A 15,786-nucleotide genomic window follows, 5' to 3' on the forward strand; every position below is an offset into this window, starting at 1 on the left:
TCAAAGATAAGGACGACAACCATCCCTTTTGATGCGGGCCAAGGCTGATGTTCATATTGTTTGTCCTGCATGCAACGGCCACAAACTACAACCAACATTTTTATTCACTTCTGTTGCGTTGCTGCAGTTTCTTAGGTAAAAAAAAAAAAAAAATTACAACAAGGGGTGGTGATGGACAGAGTCTCTGAATTAAGCAGAGTACTCTCACCCAGTCAAGAGATCAGGGCTAGATCCAACACCGTTTTTTAGCTCATTGCACCATCCCAGTTTCAGAACCCGGCTGTATGCAAATTAGTCTGTCCCTGGCCCAGTGCATCATGGGAACAGGGCAGACCAGACTACAAAAGCCAATTCTTACACTGGGAAGGAAACAAACTTCCGGGGACCGGTTTCTGCCATTTCAGGCGTCTTCGGCCCGGCTTGCTTGAATCCTGATGGTGCAATGAGCAAGGGACTCACATCTGAGTATACCCTTCCACGCGTAGGGTGGACAAAATAATTTACAACAAGGGGTGGTGATGGACAGAGTCTCTGAATTAAGCAGAGTACTCTCACCCAGTCAAGAGATCAGGGCTAGATCCAACACCGTTTTTTAGCTCATTGTTTCTTAGGTAGTCAGCAAACGTTGGTTCTATTAATGCTTAGAACAAATGCAGGTGCTGAACACCTGCTCTGCATTGAGTGAGCTTCAGCTATGAGCGACACAGTGTCTTGAGGATGGTACTACAACTTCAAAGTGTGCATCAGACAGTTAGGAAAGACGGTGGTAATGATGTCCTTTCGTTCAACATTCAGGAAGATGGAGTACATGTTGTTCTATGAAAATGTCTCATTTGCAACGGATATACCTTAATGTACTTGGTGACTGCATTACTAGGATCTTGTCTACTTAATGTATTAAGCAAGGAAGACACCAATCAGAACTCTTAAGCAAACATGTGGCAATACATACCATATTATATATAAATATTACAAAACTGTCACCAGGACAAAGCAATAGAGACACTAAACATAGATCGAAATAGTCTTCCCCTAATAGAAATCCCGCATATGGCCTGGTTGAACACCATGAGACGGCAGGTCCGCTCCGTTTCTTATGAAAAGGATCTAACCGCACTCCAAAATAACAACCACACGAAGGCATTGGACAAATCTTACATCCTGGGGAAAGTCCAACCATACCTAACGGAAGCACTAGGGGCCCAGGCCCGCAAGAAAATTCTGTTCATGAGGCTAATGGTCCTCAGAATTTGGGACTTCAATCCAGCATGGGCATGATCAGATGTAGCCATTTCATGTCGCCTATGTAACTACCAACGGGAATCTTGGCTCCATTTACTGTGTTGTTGTCCGAAACTCATCAACGAACGACAGCGGCTTCTTCGTCCCATCCTAAGAGCCCATGGCATCAGAACTTGCAATGAGGCATCAGATTGGTGCTTCTCGGAAACAAAAACACACCATCTTGCAAAAGTGGCAACATTTATTTTTCAGATAGGACAGGCTCCAGATGCTTTAGAACAAAAAAAGGTCTGTCCTCAAGCTCTCAAAATCAGAGTTGATAAACGTGCCAACAAACACCAAGGGGCAAAGAAGAGCCTATGTGCCACTTCAAGTGCTCTGCCTGGAACCTAGCCGCATCAAAATTAAGTACCAGGCTAGAAAGCTGAAAGGTCCCTGTAACACAAGATTGACTGTTGGAATGTTTTTTTGTTTTTTTTTTCTCACTGGAGGCACTGGGAGGGGGGTGGAAAGGGTGGGTGGAGTTCTAATTTTATTCTTTTACTGTAATGATTTTAATTAATCGAACGGTTTAATAAATCAATCAACCAGCAACCAGTAGTCTGAAAGCGTTGGTTCTATTAATGCTAAGAACAAATGCAGGTGCTGAATACCTGCTCTGCATTGAGTGAGCTTCAGCTATGAGCGACACAGTGTCTTGAGGATGGTGCTCCAACTTCAAAGTGTGCACCAGCATCAGACAGTTAGGAAAGAGGGTGGTAGTGATGTCCTTTCGTTCAACATTAAGGAAGATGGAGTACACGTTGTTCTATGAAAATGTCTCATTTGCAACGGATATACCTTAATGTACTTGGTGACTGCATTACTAGGATCTTGTCTACTTAATGTATTAAGCAAGGAAGACACCAATCAGAACTCTTAAGCAAACACGTGGCAATACATATCGTATTATATATAAATATTATAAAACTGTCACCAGGAGAAACTGTCTTTACTCGTTTTTATTTGAAACCAGAAAAAATGTACATAAACACAACAGTAGAGAGGACAAAAGAAGAGAACACAGGTAAACGCCATTCTAAACTGTAATTGTCCCGATTTTTCGATCTTCCTTCTTCACAAAACTCGAAGTTTTGAAGTGCAAAGGAGCCGGATTTTAAGAATCTCACCATTCCAGAAATATCCAGGAGTAGCAACACAACTCGTTTGTACAAAGACGACAAGAACATGCTTTATAACACATGCGGGGGTATAAGAGTCTTTACATAGCTTATGAGCTGCAGATAAGATGACAGCAAAACAATAACAGAGTCCATATGCTTCGATTCAGTTCCTGGTCCGCAAAAAGTAGCGACCCACAAGTTACTGCCATCAGTGTTTTAATCACAGACCATCAAAAGCAAGGTAACCTTGCTGTTTTGATTTTTTCTTACAGGGCCCCTGAATATACACTGCACAAATAAAAGAGTCGACTCTGGAAAGGAATAAGGACTGTTTTGTTTTGTTGCTGAACACACCACCGCTTCTGGAAATGACTGACTTTTAACTTGCTTTTTTCAAGTCATACTATGAGCATTTACGAAACATCAAAAAGAAAATTCACAGATCTATTAATTTGTTTGGTTGACATATAAATAAAAAACAAGGTTTCCAAACATCCATATATCTAAAACATAGAGTGGGGGGCACAATTAATTGTGCTGGGTCCTGGTAGTACGATTTGAATACGTGGTTCCTGCATCAATGCATGTATTTAAAGAAAACAGAATAATGCCTAAAATGTGGTATTTGATGGTGGTTAACTACTTTGATGTATTCAGTAAGACTGCCAACTGGGATGATCCCTAGGGCTCTGTGATTTCTTCCTTCTCAGCTGACAGGGTGAAGCAAAATGGCCACAACTTTGTTGCAAACCACAAGCCAACATGTAATTCCAACACCACCTGAAAGGAAATAACAGACACAATTGGTCAGTTTTCAAAATAAAAAACCGGCTTCACCAAAATCCTCAGCTTAATACAAGAAACATACACCTTCACACAAATAATGGAGGCCATCGATCTGTCAAAGACTGGCCTGGGCTTTTGCCTGTCTCTTCAGTAGTAACAATGCACGAGTCAGAAGCCTGAAATAAAATTGAGATAGGAAAAGGCAGCCACTGCGAAGGTGGTTGACTACTTGTTTGTATGCCTATGATTGATCACGGTCAAGTCAGTCAACAGGCTGTTGTTTTATGAATTTGGAAATCACTTTGAGAATCAATAAAGAAAAAGATAACACGAAATATGAACTTTATTCATCCCTTTGTCCTATAACGTATGAGAAGTTACTGACCTCATTTGCAGATGTATGTTACTCTGACTGTATATTACATCAGTCTTGTACATAGTTATATCATAGGATTGTGCTCTCCTGACCTTTCTGTTTGCTTATGTATATACTCGCTAATCCTTTGGCTTGACGAGTTTTTGCTCCTTCCTGGTAGTGGGGGACATTGGTCTATGCAGCACTCCGTCTCTGATATTTGGAGAGATTCTATTGACTGTCCAGTACTGTTTCCATTTTACCAATAGCAGTGTATGTGCGGCTTATTCCAAATTCTTTGGGAACACCACTACCAATCTTTTGTATATAATACGGTCAAGTCAGTGTTAGAAGGTAACAAAATGCGTACTAAATTGCACCATGAAAAACAGTCGAGTTGTCCACTCATTGATTGCTGTGCGACGTGTGTCTGTTGTGCAGTACCTGATCTTGGCGTAACTTGTAAGTAATCCGGTCTAGGCTCTCTGAATGCCATACAAGTTCATGCTCAACCTAAGAAAAGAAGATGTGGAACAAAAACCACCAATATTCCAGAACCACATACTGCCTACAGGAAGTTTTCTCAAACAAGAGCTACTTACATTTAGGGCTCCCTTTTACTGATTTTTACATATAAATACAGACAGAAAATTCTTGTCTGTATTTATTTTTAAAGTGGATAAAAACGGAAAATAGGTTACTTCTTCAGTAATTCTAAATACTGCCTGCCATGCCTGCCAGGCCAATAGCTGTATGGATTGATAGATAAGAGGGTTAAACAAGCATTTGCAATGTAATAGGTCTCGCATTAGGAAAGTTTGAGCTATTGGTATTGTAAATGACACATTTTTTATTTAGGTGTTGGTTTTGAAAATAGCAAAATTAATAGCTTTGTCATTTACAATGCCAATAGTTTTAACTTTCGCAAATGTGACACCTATAGCATTTGTAATGAAATATGTGTTGTATTTACATGACTTAGATGTATTGATATTACAAATAACAATGGCTTTTAATTTTTTTAAATAATTAATACTTAAATAAAAGTTATTGTAATTTATAATGGCAATAGATTAAACTTTTGTAACTAACTTTTGTGAAGATTATGTTCAGTGTATTTTATTGTGACGAAAATACAAGAACAGAAGTGAAATATTAACATCTTTTTGTGACATTTGTAATAAAGCTTGAAAAATTGAGAGAACATATTTGAACCAGTTGTTGAATGGTTGCGCAGATTGATGCTGTGGTGGCGCTGAGTGACGCTGTGGCGTTCAGTGATGCTGTGGTAGCGCATAGTGATGTTGTGGTGCCCCGGAGTGATGCTGTGGTGATGCGATAGATAGATATAGTGAGTGCGATAGATAGAGTGAGGGCGATAGATAGAGGGAGGACGACAGATAGAGGGAGGACGACAGATAGAGGGAGGGCGATAGATAGAGTGAGGGCAAAAGATACATAGAGTGATGGCAATAGATAGAGTGAGTGTGATAGACAGATAGAGTGAGGGCGATAGATAGACAGATAGAGTGAGGGCGATAGATAGATAGACAGATAGAGTGAGGGCGATAGATAAATAGACAGATAGAGTGAGGGCGATAGATAGAGTGAGGGCGATAGATAGAGTGAGGGCTATAGATAGAGTGAGGGCGATAGTGAGATAGAGTGAGGGCGATAGACAGAGTGAGGGCTATAGATAGAGTGAGGGCGATAGTGAGATAGAGTGAGGGCGATAGATAGATAGAGTGAGGGCGATAGATAGATAGAGTGAGGGCGATAGATAGATAGAGTGAGGGCGATAGATAGATAGAGTGAGGGCGATAGACAGAGTGAGGGCGATAGACAGAGTGAGGGCGATAGATAGAGTGAGGGCGATAGATAGAGTGAGGGCGAGAGTGAGGGCGACAGATAGAGTGAGGGCGATAGATAGAGTGAGGGCGATAGATAGATAGATAGAGTGGAGGGGCTCGGACTTGACAACTTACCACAACAAGGCGGAGGTGGGGAAGGGTGCAAGGGGGAGGGTGAGAAGGGTGCAAGGGGGAGGGTGAGAAGGGTGCAAGGGGGAGGGGGAGAAAGGTGCAAGGGGGAGGGCGAGAAGGGTGCAAGGGGGAGGGCGAGAAGGGTGCAAGGTAGAGATGGGTGCAAGTCGGAGGGGGAGAAGGGTGCAAGGGGGATGGGGAGAAGGGTGCAAGGCAGAGAGGAGAAGGGTGCAAGGTGTGAGAAGTTGGCCTGGTATATGATGTTCACTATTCTAGTGAGCACCTTGCACCAGTCCAAACAACCCTTATGGTGATGGTTGTAAGTCAACCCTATAGACCAGCTATCCCAGTGGTAGCGTGGACAGAACAGTCTTAGGCTAAAAGACTCTTGAGGGTGTATAAAGCCAGCTGTTTTACCATATGTAACCCCTTGAATATCAAATGAAAGGACACCACACAGGATATATATAAAATATATATGTATTTATTCACTAACAGACTCCTCTGAACTCTTTATGAGGTCAGAGGCAAAAGCACATAACAAGTTACACTTAGAAATACTTTAAATAGCACAATTTACAGTTAGGCCCTAGGGGCGCGTAAAACCATATACTAAGTAAGTGGTATAAGAACCACAACTTGGGAATGGAGTAGGCCTAGGGCCTAGGGAATCGCTGGGGCTACACTATCTGACCGTGAGGTTAGGAGAAGGAGGCCCACAGGCGGTGCGTGCAGTGTCAGTACACTCACGCGAGAGTCAATAGAAAGTCAATGGGAACTTTAAAGGTAAGTAATCGAAGATTTAGGACACTTCCGGTCTAACTAGGAGTGTACAACTAACAAAACTAGACACTAGGATAGTCAATCCCTACAGGAGCACCGAAGTAATCGTGTTACCTCACCCACGGGTTGCGGGTGCATAGGTGTCAAAGTGTGTCGGGTTTTCTCGTTGATTCCTATGGAGCCTTGGAAGAAGATGCTGCAGGCGACCAGGAGGAAGATGTCCGGTGGATCCAAGGGTGGATCTAGGATGAAGAGGACCTGAAAGCGGAGGGGACAGAGTCTAGGTCACTAGCCAGTGACCGGGTGGAACCAGGGAGGAACCAGACGCCGTCGAGGAGCAATCAGGTGCAGATGTGAAGCTTGTCGTTGCAGCCACGCGGACCAGGAGGCGTCGAGGACGACCAGGTGCTGGAGAGGAGCTGTCCCACGAAGGTTCTCGCAGATGGAGGGGTCGACTTCAAGATTGGAGCCAACAAGCCTAAGCAAAGGCAACCCATGCAGGATACACAAAAGGCTTCTGGTGCAGACCAGGAGGGTCTGAGGTACTTCACCTTTTCAGGGAAGCGAGGGCCAGTCTGGAGCAACCAGACCAGCGATGGATTTTCACAAGGATCGTCGTCAGAGGGCTACTAGCCAACGGACCAGCAACCGGACAACGCGTCGAGCAGAACACAAGCAGAAGGGCCCCACGCAGATCTCGTGGAGTGTGGAGGGCTGGTCTTCGGTGCAGGTGGAGCTCGGTGTCGGGGTGTCTCAGTCCCCAGTGCACACTTCGAGGATGCCTCAGGAGCTGCGCTGTTAGCAAGTTGAAGACTTTCCAAGGTGCCTGCTTCCACGAATTCCGACACCTTCCACGGAGCTCAGCTGTGCTGGAGTCGTGCAGTGGGGTCAGAGGAGTCCGGGAGTCGAGGTCTTGTCAGGCTCTGCGCTAAAGTTCCGGCGGGAACAAGGACAAAGCAAGCCGTCGAGTTGCTGGATGGTGTCTGGTTGCCCAGGGTGGTCACTCCTTGGCCACAAGGGAGATTCTTCAGTCTTCAGCTTCAGTTGAATGTGGAAGGGTCCAGAGTTTCGTCTTTAGTTTGATTCCAGGATTAATCTAAAGTCTCCTGGGTCAGCTCCTACCTTTATACAACTAAAGGGGGCTGGTTTACTCACTAGGTCCCTCCTATGGGTGGGACCAGGAAGGGGGTGGTTACACCCCCTTTCCTTTGTCCAGTTTCACGCCAGAGCTGGGGCTGGAGTGCCCCAGCACCGGTTTGAACTGGACTATGCATGGAGCACCTAGTGTGCCCCAGGCAGTGTCTGTTTCTTTTCAGCCCTCCCTGTCCCAATACACAAAATCCTGTCTGGGGTGGTGCTCGCACCTCTCCAGGCAGGAAACCTATTGTCCAGGCCTCCCTCGCTGAAAGGACTCCCAGCAGCAGGAGGTCAGACTTGTGTCTGTGGCAGCAGCATCCATTTGGTGACGCTGGGGCTCTGGTTAACTTTAACCGGGATAGTCAGCAACAACATGTCTTCTCCCCCTAGAAAGGTGGAATGCTACCCCCGTCGCCAGAATTGGCGAGGGGGTAGTATTCCAAAGCGTATGACACCTTACACAACATGTTTAGATAAAGCCAAACCAAAGTTAGCATTTTAACCGCGAGGTTCATAATGCACTTAAGAGTATATGGTATGGCAATATAATAGAACAGCTATAAGGACATGGTTCCGAAAGCTAAAGACAGGCTCAGCTCATGCTAGAGCACCATCTCACACATAACCAAGCACTCCAGGATTGTTAAGGCCTGCCATAGGAGTGACTTATAGGTTACTGTGTGTTTATATTTAAGGGTAGATATAGGAATACTATACCTAAGCAAGGGGTGATTACACGACCTTGCCCCAGCTGAGTGATCAGCCAGTTGTGTCAGTTTGAGTGGCCAGCCAGGGGTGGCATAATACATGCTGCAGCCCCTGGTAGGCCTTGGTTACACATATGCCCGAGTACCTAGGGTACACTTCTACAGGGGCTGATAAGGTGAGCCAATTCCCAATTGTGGATGTACCTAGAGTACATGGTGTGAATTTAGAGAGAGTGCATCTGGGCTGTGGGTCTGATTAGCAGGCCCACAGCCACATCTAAGTCGAAAACCAGTAAAGCAAAAGCAAAAAGTGGGGGTGACCATAGGAAGCAGACCCTACTCTCCTATAGCCCCCTCTTCCTCCACCTACCCTACAAGGTGCCTTTGAGTCTCTGCAAGTCACTCTGATGTGGTTCTCCTACTGACAGGTCCTACAATTGGATGCACAGATACCTCTCTCAGTCCTACTGCCTCCCTACTATTCCTCTCTGCGACCTTGGTCATCCATGAGGTTCCAACTACTATAGAGTCACCGCTCTGTTCCCGCCATAGGGGGAAATCATCTCGTTCATTTGTTTGCAGTGGGCCACTGTTTCACACAGATCCCGGGATCAAACCTTACATGTTGCTCCAGTTCCTCCACCTACTTCTGCTTGTTCAAAAAGTATGTTGTGAGCAGGAGCACACAGCTGTCTTGTTTTGTCTGTCACTGGAACACACATCAACATATTAATTGACCACCGCCATTTGACACTTGGTAACACCCTCTTCCATCTTTTCTTTTTAGATAGTCTGTGAAATTAAACAAGGGAAGTAACCAAATGTACAAAATAATGGCTCCTGCACTACATTTCAGTTCGACTAATATGAGACCTAATCTACTTAAAATTGCAAGCTTATTTTAAAAGTGGTCGGTTTTGTAGCCAAAGGCTACAGATACTATTCACTCACTAACGAACAAGAGAGGCTCACCACAAATCAATAGACCGCAAACAAGGTATGGATGGAAATGCTCACAAGAGTCATACCAACTGGGTAGCATTCCAATCCACTATTTGTATAGATTGTTGGTGCTAATATAGTACAGGACCAACCATATACAAATTAGTCTTGATGAAAAGGGACAGTCTAAGCTGAACTACTACCATATTCCCCGTGCATGGACACAAAAGCAACCTCAGGTGTGTTTTCAGCCTTGTTGGGCTCTTCTGAGAGGTGCAGCTTGGATCCGCAAGGCACCAAACGTTCAGTATCTGCACAAACACAAGCAGCATCGTTAGAACCTTATGGTTAGAACGTAGGGACTTGACCTGACCTAGACTGCTTTCAGTGTCGAACAACAATCCAGTGGCAGATTGACAAACAAGATTCATGCTAACTTCTTAGAGCTGCTTTCACCCCACCACACACAATACGATTCTCAATGTGCTGCTAGTCCCTGGAGCTCAAGCTAGGACTTTGCAATCGACAAGCTTACTTCTCAATCACTGTACAGGGGTGTACTTTCACCAGCATGTTAGAACACAAATTGTGTGTCCCCACCTCCTGCATATGTCATGAATTTACTTTGTCTGTGTATTCTTCAAATTATTGTTATACTTGTACTGCTATATTGTCTGGGTTTTTAAAGATTTCTGGTGCCAATAAAAGTTCAGATAAAAACTAGCGTAGTTTTTAAACAAACACGTTTGATTTTCTTTACAAATAAGTACATCTGTGTTACAATTCGAGAGGTAACCACCAAATACAGAACCACAAAGACAGAGGAAAAGAACAAGACCATGGGTAAGGGAGAGTAAATATAATCCAAACATAAAAACGGTACGGAATACACAAAATTAGGGCTGATTTAATGTTTGGTGGACAGGCTACTCTGTCAAAAAAGTGACAGAGGTCCAATCTGCCTTATTACAAGTGCCATAGGATATAATGCACATGTAATAAGGAGGGCAATTTATCCCTCACGTACATGACAGAGAAACCCATACGCTAACCTCTAAATCAGGCCCTTAGTTCTTTTTTTTCCAGGGACGCATAAATATAGTTTGGCTAAACATAATAACATGATTTCTATCAACACTGTATCTTTTAACAGCACATTTTGGGGGGGGGATTTTATATGGTGCAAACTCGTCTCAAAGGTATTATCACATCTCTTTACATGAGAACCAGTTGCGTTACAGACTGATACATTCATTTTGTTAGGCCTGGGGTGATTAAGTGATTCGCCCAGAATCACATGATGTTGAGCGTCCCTGCTGAGACTCGAACCAGGTTGGCCAGCTTTGAGGTCGACCGCTCTAGCCATTAGGCCACATTGTGTCGTTTTGTTTGGATATTTAGTTTGATAATACCAACTGTAACCCCAGCATCTGAATCTGGTATTGAATATTTGTATGATTTCCGGTGTGCTATCTCAATTAAAAACAATAAAATGATTTGAGAAAAAACAAGTAGTCACTACTAAGACCAAATATGAGCAGTACGTCAAATATACGACTGACTATATGAGCCTAAATATATCACTTGATACTCTTAAATTCAGAGATCTTGCCCCTGCTAAGAATTGACATCTTAGAGAATGGTCAGCTTTGACTTTTTATTTATTCCAGATTGGCTATACTTGTTCTACCAGTTTCTTAAAAACGTGTGTTTGCTAATCCAAGAGCTGTAACAATTCATTCATTTTATATAAACTAACATTTTCGGTTCCTAAGAAATCTTCTGATATGGCCACATTGACGGGCCGGCCTATTCACAAGGTGCACTTTTCAGTACTTTTTGTAGTACTACAATAGTACTACAAATGTACTACAAAATGCTATTCATAAATAGTGCTCCCGGTTTTATGGTATTTCTTTTCTTAACATTTTTGTCTGTATTTGTCCATATTTATTTTTTGCCCATCTTATTGGTATTTATCCTTATTTATTTTGTGTTTCGCGAATATATGGAATCATAAAATGGTATATTTCCACATGTATTTAACTTATAAACATGCACTCATACTTTGCTGCCTGTCGCGTTTTAGCACATTAAGCAGCCAAATATAGCAAAACACTACACCTTCAGGTAAATATGAGCATTATAATACAAATATATGTTACCATATACCCGCATTTACTGAAATCTCAATTTATTTTTACCTTTCCATGCTGCATATCTGCTCAGCTGTTGTTCTAGAAATCACGAAAAACAGTATGGACAGTCAACAACAAGAAGCACACTTTTCTGCATTTTTTCGCTTTTAAAAATAGATACAGACAGGAAACACTTGATTTTCTGTCTGTAATTATCTGTAAAAATGGAAAATCGGGAGCCTTATAAATTACTAGTAGAGGTCTACAACTTCGTCTGTCCTATCTTTTTTGTGCAGAGATCTCTACCCTGACTGTGGAGTCTCTGCAACATTAAGGCCCTCTTTAGGATGTCGTTCGGAGTTTTGAGACCGACCGACCTCGGGTCGGCGTTCCGAAACTGCAATTACGATGCGACCGCACATGGTGTGGTCGCAGACTCCCGTTTCCCTATGGGAGTTTGTGCGGTGGTCAGAAACCGGCAGCAGCTCAAGCTTCCACAGAGAAATGGAAGTCTACGTGAATCCATACACCCTGTGGCAAGCACCTCACGGTGCCTGCCACACACTGCAGGAATTTACAGAAGGGCAACACAGGTGCCCCCTCTGCCCCACACCAGAGGCTGTGGTAGAAAGGGAGCCCTGCTAGGGGCCCCAAAGCCTGACATGGAAAGCCTGTCTGAAACTGACATCATAATTCCGACAGCAGAAGCCAGCCGGAATGCCCACCCGGTGTGACTTCCAATCGCCATAATCATAATATGGCGGTCGGAAGTCAAACCAAGGATGTCGTCGGAAAGCCTCCGACCTGCTGTCGGAGGCTTTCTGACCGACATCCTAATGAGGGACAAAGTATACATTTTAGTAGTAAATACGGGAGGGATAGGGGAAGTAACTGGAAACTAGGAAACCTTTACAACTAAAGGGGAGGGATTTAGGGTGGAGTAATAAGTGGTTAAGGGAGGGTTAGGGAAGAACATGCACCCACCTACAAAAAAGTAAGCACACTCCTATCCACAAACTGCTCTTCTACAGTTATTACTGCCAGAAAGGACCTAGGTTCTAGTTAAAGGCCCTGCCTCCATTATTTTCTATGGGAGGGTGTTGCAGTATAAGTGGTTAGCCATGTGAGGTGTTGGGCTTACTACTACTACTTTTTATCAGTAATAACTTTACACTTGAAAATGTGGCTCCACTCCCTTTTCAGGTGGCAGAGACATATAAATCTACACTTTTGAGTAACTTTACACTTGGCTTTTATGCACAACCCAAAGTAGTACAGTTACTCCAAAGTGTAAAAGTAAACTTATAAGTGTAAATAGCTCACAAGCATAAACCCCCTGAGACTCTATGGGATTGGGAGGAAATGGTTTGGCACTTAGATGAGGTTCACATGGTGTAGAATGTGAGCAAGAGCCAGATACATTGAAGCATGTCCTTCATGTTAGCAATGCTATTTGTAAAATATAGACATCTGTATCACTGCTAAACTTCTCAGGTGTTTGAATAAATTATTTGATGAGGGTAAGATTATTGCTTTTATAAATGTTTGTGATTTCATCAATATTATGGCACTTGATAAATTGGCAAATGTTGAGTTGTAGATCTGTGGTAAAACTGCTGATTTGTAAAGTGTGTTTAGGTTGTTTGTATAAACTGTAAACAAACTTAAATTCAAAAAGTCACACTGAAGGTTCAGAACTTCAAGTGGCACAAAATTAAGAGTACTAGCTAGGTTATTTTCAATCAATCAATCAATCATAACATTTGTATAGCGCACTACTCACCCGGAAGGGTCTCAAGGCGCTTGGGGGAAGGGGTCTGCTATTGCTCGAACAGCCAGGTCTTGAGTTGTCTCCTGAAGGCGAGATGGTCCTGGGTCAGCCGAAGGTGGATGGGGAGGTAGTTCCATGTCTTGGCCGCCAGGTAGGAGAAGGATCTTCCTCCAGCGGTGGCTTTTCGGATGCGTGGTACGGCGGCGAGGGCTAGGCTTGTAGAACGTAGCTGGCGGGTGGGCGTGTAGAAGGTCAGGCGGTCGTTGAGGTACTTGGGGCCTAGGTCGTGGAGAGACTTGTGTGCGTGGGTGAGGAGCCTGAACGTGATCCTCTTGCTTACGGGGAGCCAGTGCAGGTCCCTCAGGTGGCCGGAGATGTGGCTGCGTCGGGGGATGTCCAGGATGAGTCGGGGGAGGCGTTCTGGGATGCGTTGGAGTCTTTTCTGTAGCTGGGCTGTGGTTCCGGCGTAGAGGGTGTTTCCGTAGTCCAGTCGGCTGGTGACAAGTGCCTGGGTGACCGTCTTCCTGGTTTCGGTCGGGATCCATCGGAAGATCTTGCGGAGCATGCGTAGGGTGTTGAAGCATGATGAGGAGACGGCGTTGACTTGTCTGGTCATCGAGAGGGAGGAGTCCAGGATGAAGCCTAGGTTGCGTGCGTGGTCTGTTGGCTTGGGAGTGGTGCCCAGGGCGGGGGGCCACCAGGAGTTGTCCCAGGCGGAGGGCGATGGTCCCAGGATGAGGACTTCCGTCTTGCCTGAGTTCAGTTTCAGGCGGCTGTTCTTCATCTATTCGGCGACGTCCTTCATCCCTTCGTGTAGGGTAGTTCTGGCGGTGGCGGGGTCTCTGGTGAGGGAGAGGATCAGTTGGGTGTCGTCGGCGTAGGACGAAGAACTCTTTCCATCTAGGTGACATAATATGACAGTTAACAAACAGATGCATTTGGCTTGCTCTCAGTGCAATCCCTTTCCAGTATTTTTCAGTGCTAGTCAGTTTGTCTCAGCATTTTCAGTGGGACACAACATAGCCTCATATTGATGTTTTGCAAGGAAATCTATTTTCAGAGTTGTCCTATTTTCTTCAGTAGAATGTGCAGAGCTGCCTAGTATGTGACAGAAATGGGATTTCCAAGATGCTCAACGTGGGATACACTTTTTGATTTATGTTTATCTACAAGGTTGTCCTCTTCTACCAAAATCAGGTGGCTGACCAACTCTAACTCAGAGGAGTAACTCAAACGTTTGCCTGTCAAGGTAAGACCTATTCTTGCCTTTGTACGAGTACACAAAGTATTTAGAGTAGGGATCCCCTGATAAAAAGCACAAGACCATTTACGAGCTAGTTCATGGGCTGAAACATGTTGGCACTTTGCAGGACAACAGAGACATAACTCTCTCTAGGTGCCTCCAATGTGCTCGCTTTTCAATCTTACCCCACGTACTCTTGAATAAACGAATTCCTATGGGTTTATACAGCGGTAGTTTTATGTAATAATCTGGATTTCTGGTTCACCCAGTCACTCTCATTTTGAACTCCCTCTCACTAAGCTTGATGCCATCTGTGAGAAGTTGGCCTGGTAGGGGATGTTTCCAATTCTGGAACCACCTACTACCTGACCAAACAATCCCCTTATGGTGTCTGGTTGTAAGTCAACCTTATTAGACAAGCTATCCTAGGGGTAGCATGGACTAAGCAGCCTAAAGGCTTAACTTAAGAGGTCGTGTTAAGCGAGCTGTTTTACCACATACAATCCTGTAATACCAAATGAAAGGACACCACACAAGTATATATTATAAAAATATATGTGTTTATTACTAAAAACAATCCCCAGTATCCTTTATGAATAAAGGGGCACAAGCGTTAAATCAAAAGCACTGTTTAAACATACAAGTTGCACAATTATGGATGAGGGCAGGGGGCCACTCAAACCATATACTAAACAAGTGGTATAAGAGAGGCCACTCGAACAGTGGTTAGGCCTAGGGCCTAGGGAATCGCTGGGAGCAGTCAGGACAAGCAATGCTGAAGTCGGGAATGGCCCTCGGGATTCGGGAGATGTGCGGAAAGCGCACGCATGCACCAATGTTAACCAATGGTGCGTAAAAGTCAAATAGTTAAAGTTTAAGGACACTTCCGCTGAACCTAGAGGAACAAAACTTAACACACAGACCCTAGAGGTGTGCACCAGTGTGGGAACACCGGCGGAGCAAAGTTACCTCACCCACAGGAAGTGGGTGCACAGGGTCGAAGTGGCGTCGGGTTTTGACACGCAGGCTCTTGGTGCTTGAAGCTGAAAGGGCTGCAGGCAGGGTGAAGACGAAGTGTCCGGTGGAGTCCAAGGGTGGACTCAAGTTGTAGAGTACCTGAAAGCAGAGGGGACAGAGTCTGGGTCACTCAGCAGTGACCAGGGTGGAACCAGGACGGAACCAGGCAATGTCGGGCGCAATCAGGTGGTCGTCGAGGCGCTTCTCTTCGCTGTCACGTGGGCTCTGGGGCATCTGCGACGTCCAGGAGCAGGTCACGATCTGTCCCACGCAGGCTCTCACCGTCGGTGCAGTCGGCTTCCGGTTTGGAGCAAACAAGCCTTGGTAAGAGCAATCCACGCGGGATTGGAAGATGGCGTCTTACTCGGACCAGGAAGGTCAGAGTCGGGGCTCCCTTTCAGGGGAGCTGGTGTGGATCTGGAGCAACCAGAATCACGAGTCTTCTTTTGTAGTTCGTCGGCACAGGGACCACAAGCCAGCTGGCAAGTGACCGGGCCAACGCGTTGAGCCAAATCGTGCC

At 44.7% G+C, this 15,786-nt stretch overlaps 1 protein-coding gene across 1 annotated transcript in view; it reads right to left on the minus strand.

The window, feature by feature from the left end:
- Positions 1-2,225: 2,225 nt before the first annotated feature.
- GET1 (guided entry of tail-anchored proteins factor 1) overlaps positions 2,226-15,786 on the minus strand; it is a 373,421-nt gene continuing 359,860 nt past the window's right edge. Inside the window, exon 5 of the mRNA XM_078656836.1 lies at positions 2,226-3,185. Coding sequence (XP_078512962.1) covers positions 3,112-3,185 — 74 coding nt within the window. The 3' untranslated portion in view covers positions 2,226-3,111. The remainder of the gene's footprint in view (positions 3,186-15,786) is intronic.

This window comes from Lissotriton helveticus, chromosome 8 (genome assembly GCF_964261635.1).
Source record: "Lissotriton helveticus chromosome 8, aLisHel1.1, whole genome shotgun sequence".
NCBI lineage: Eukaryota > Metazoa > Chordata > Amphibia > Caudata > Salamandridae > Lissotriton > Lissotriton helveticus.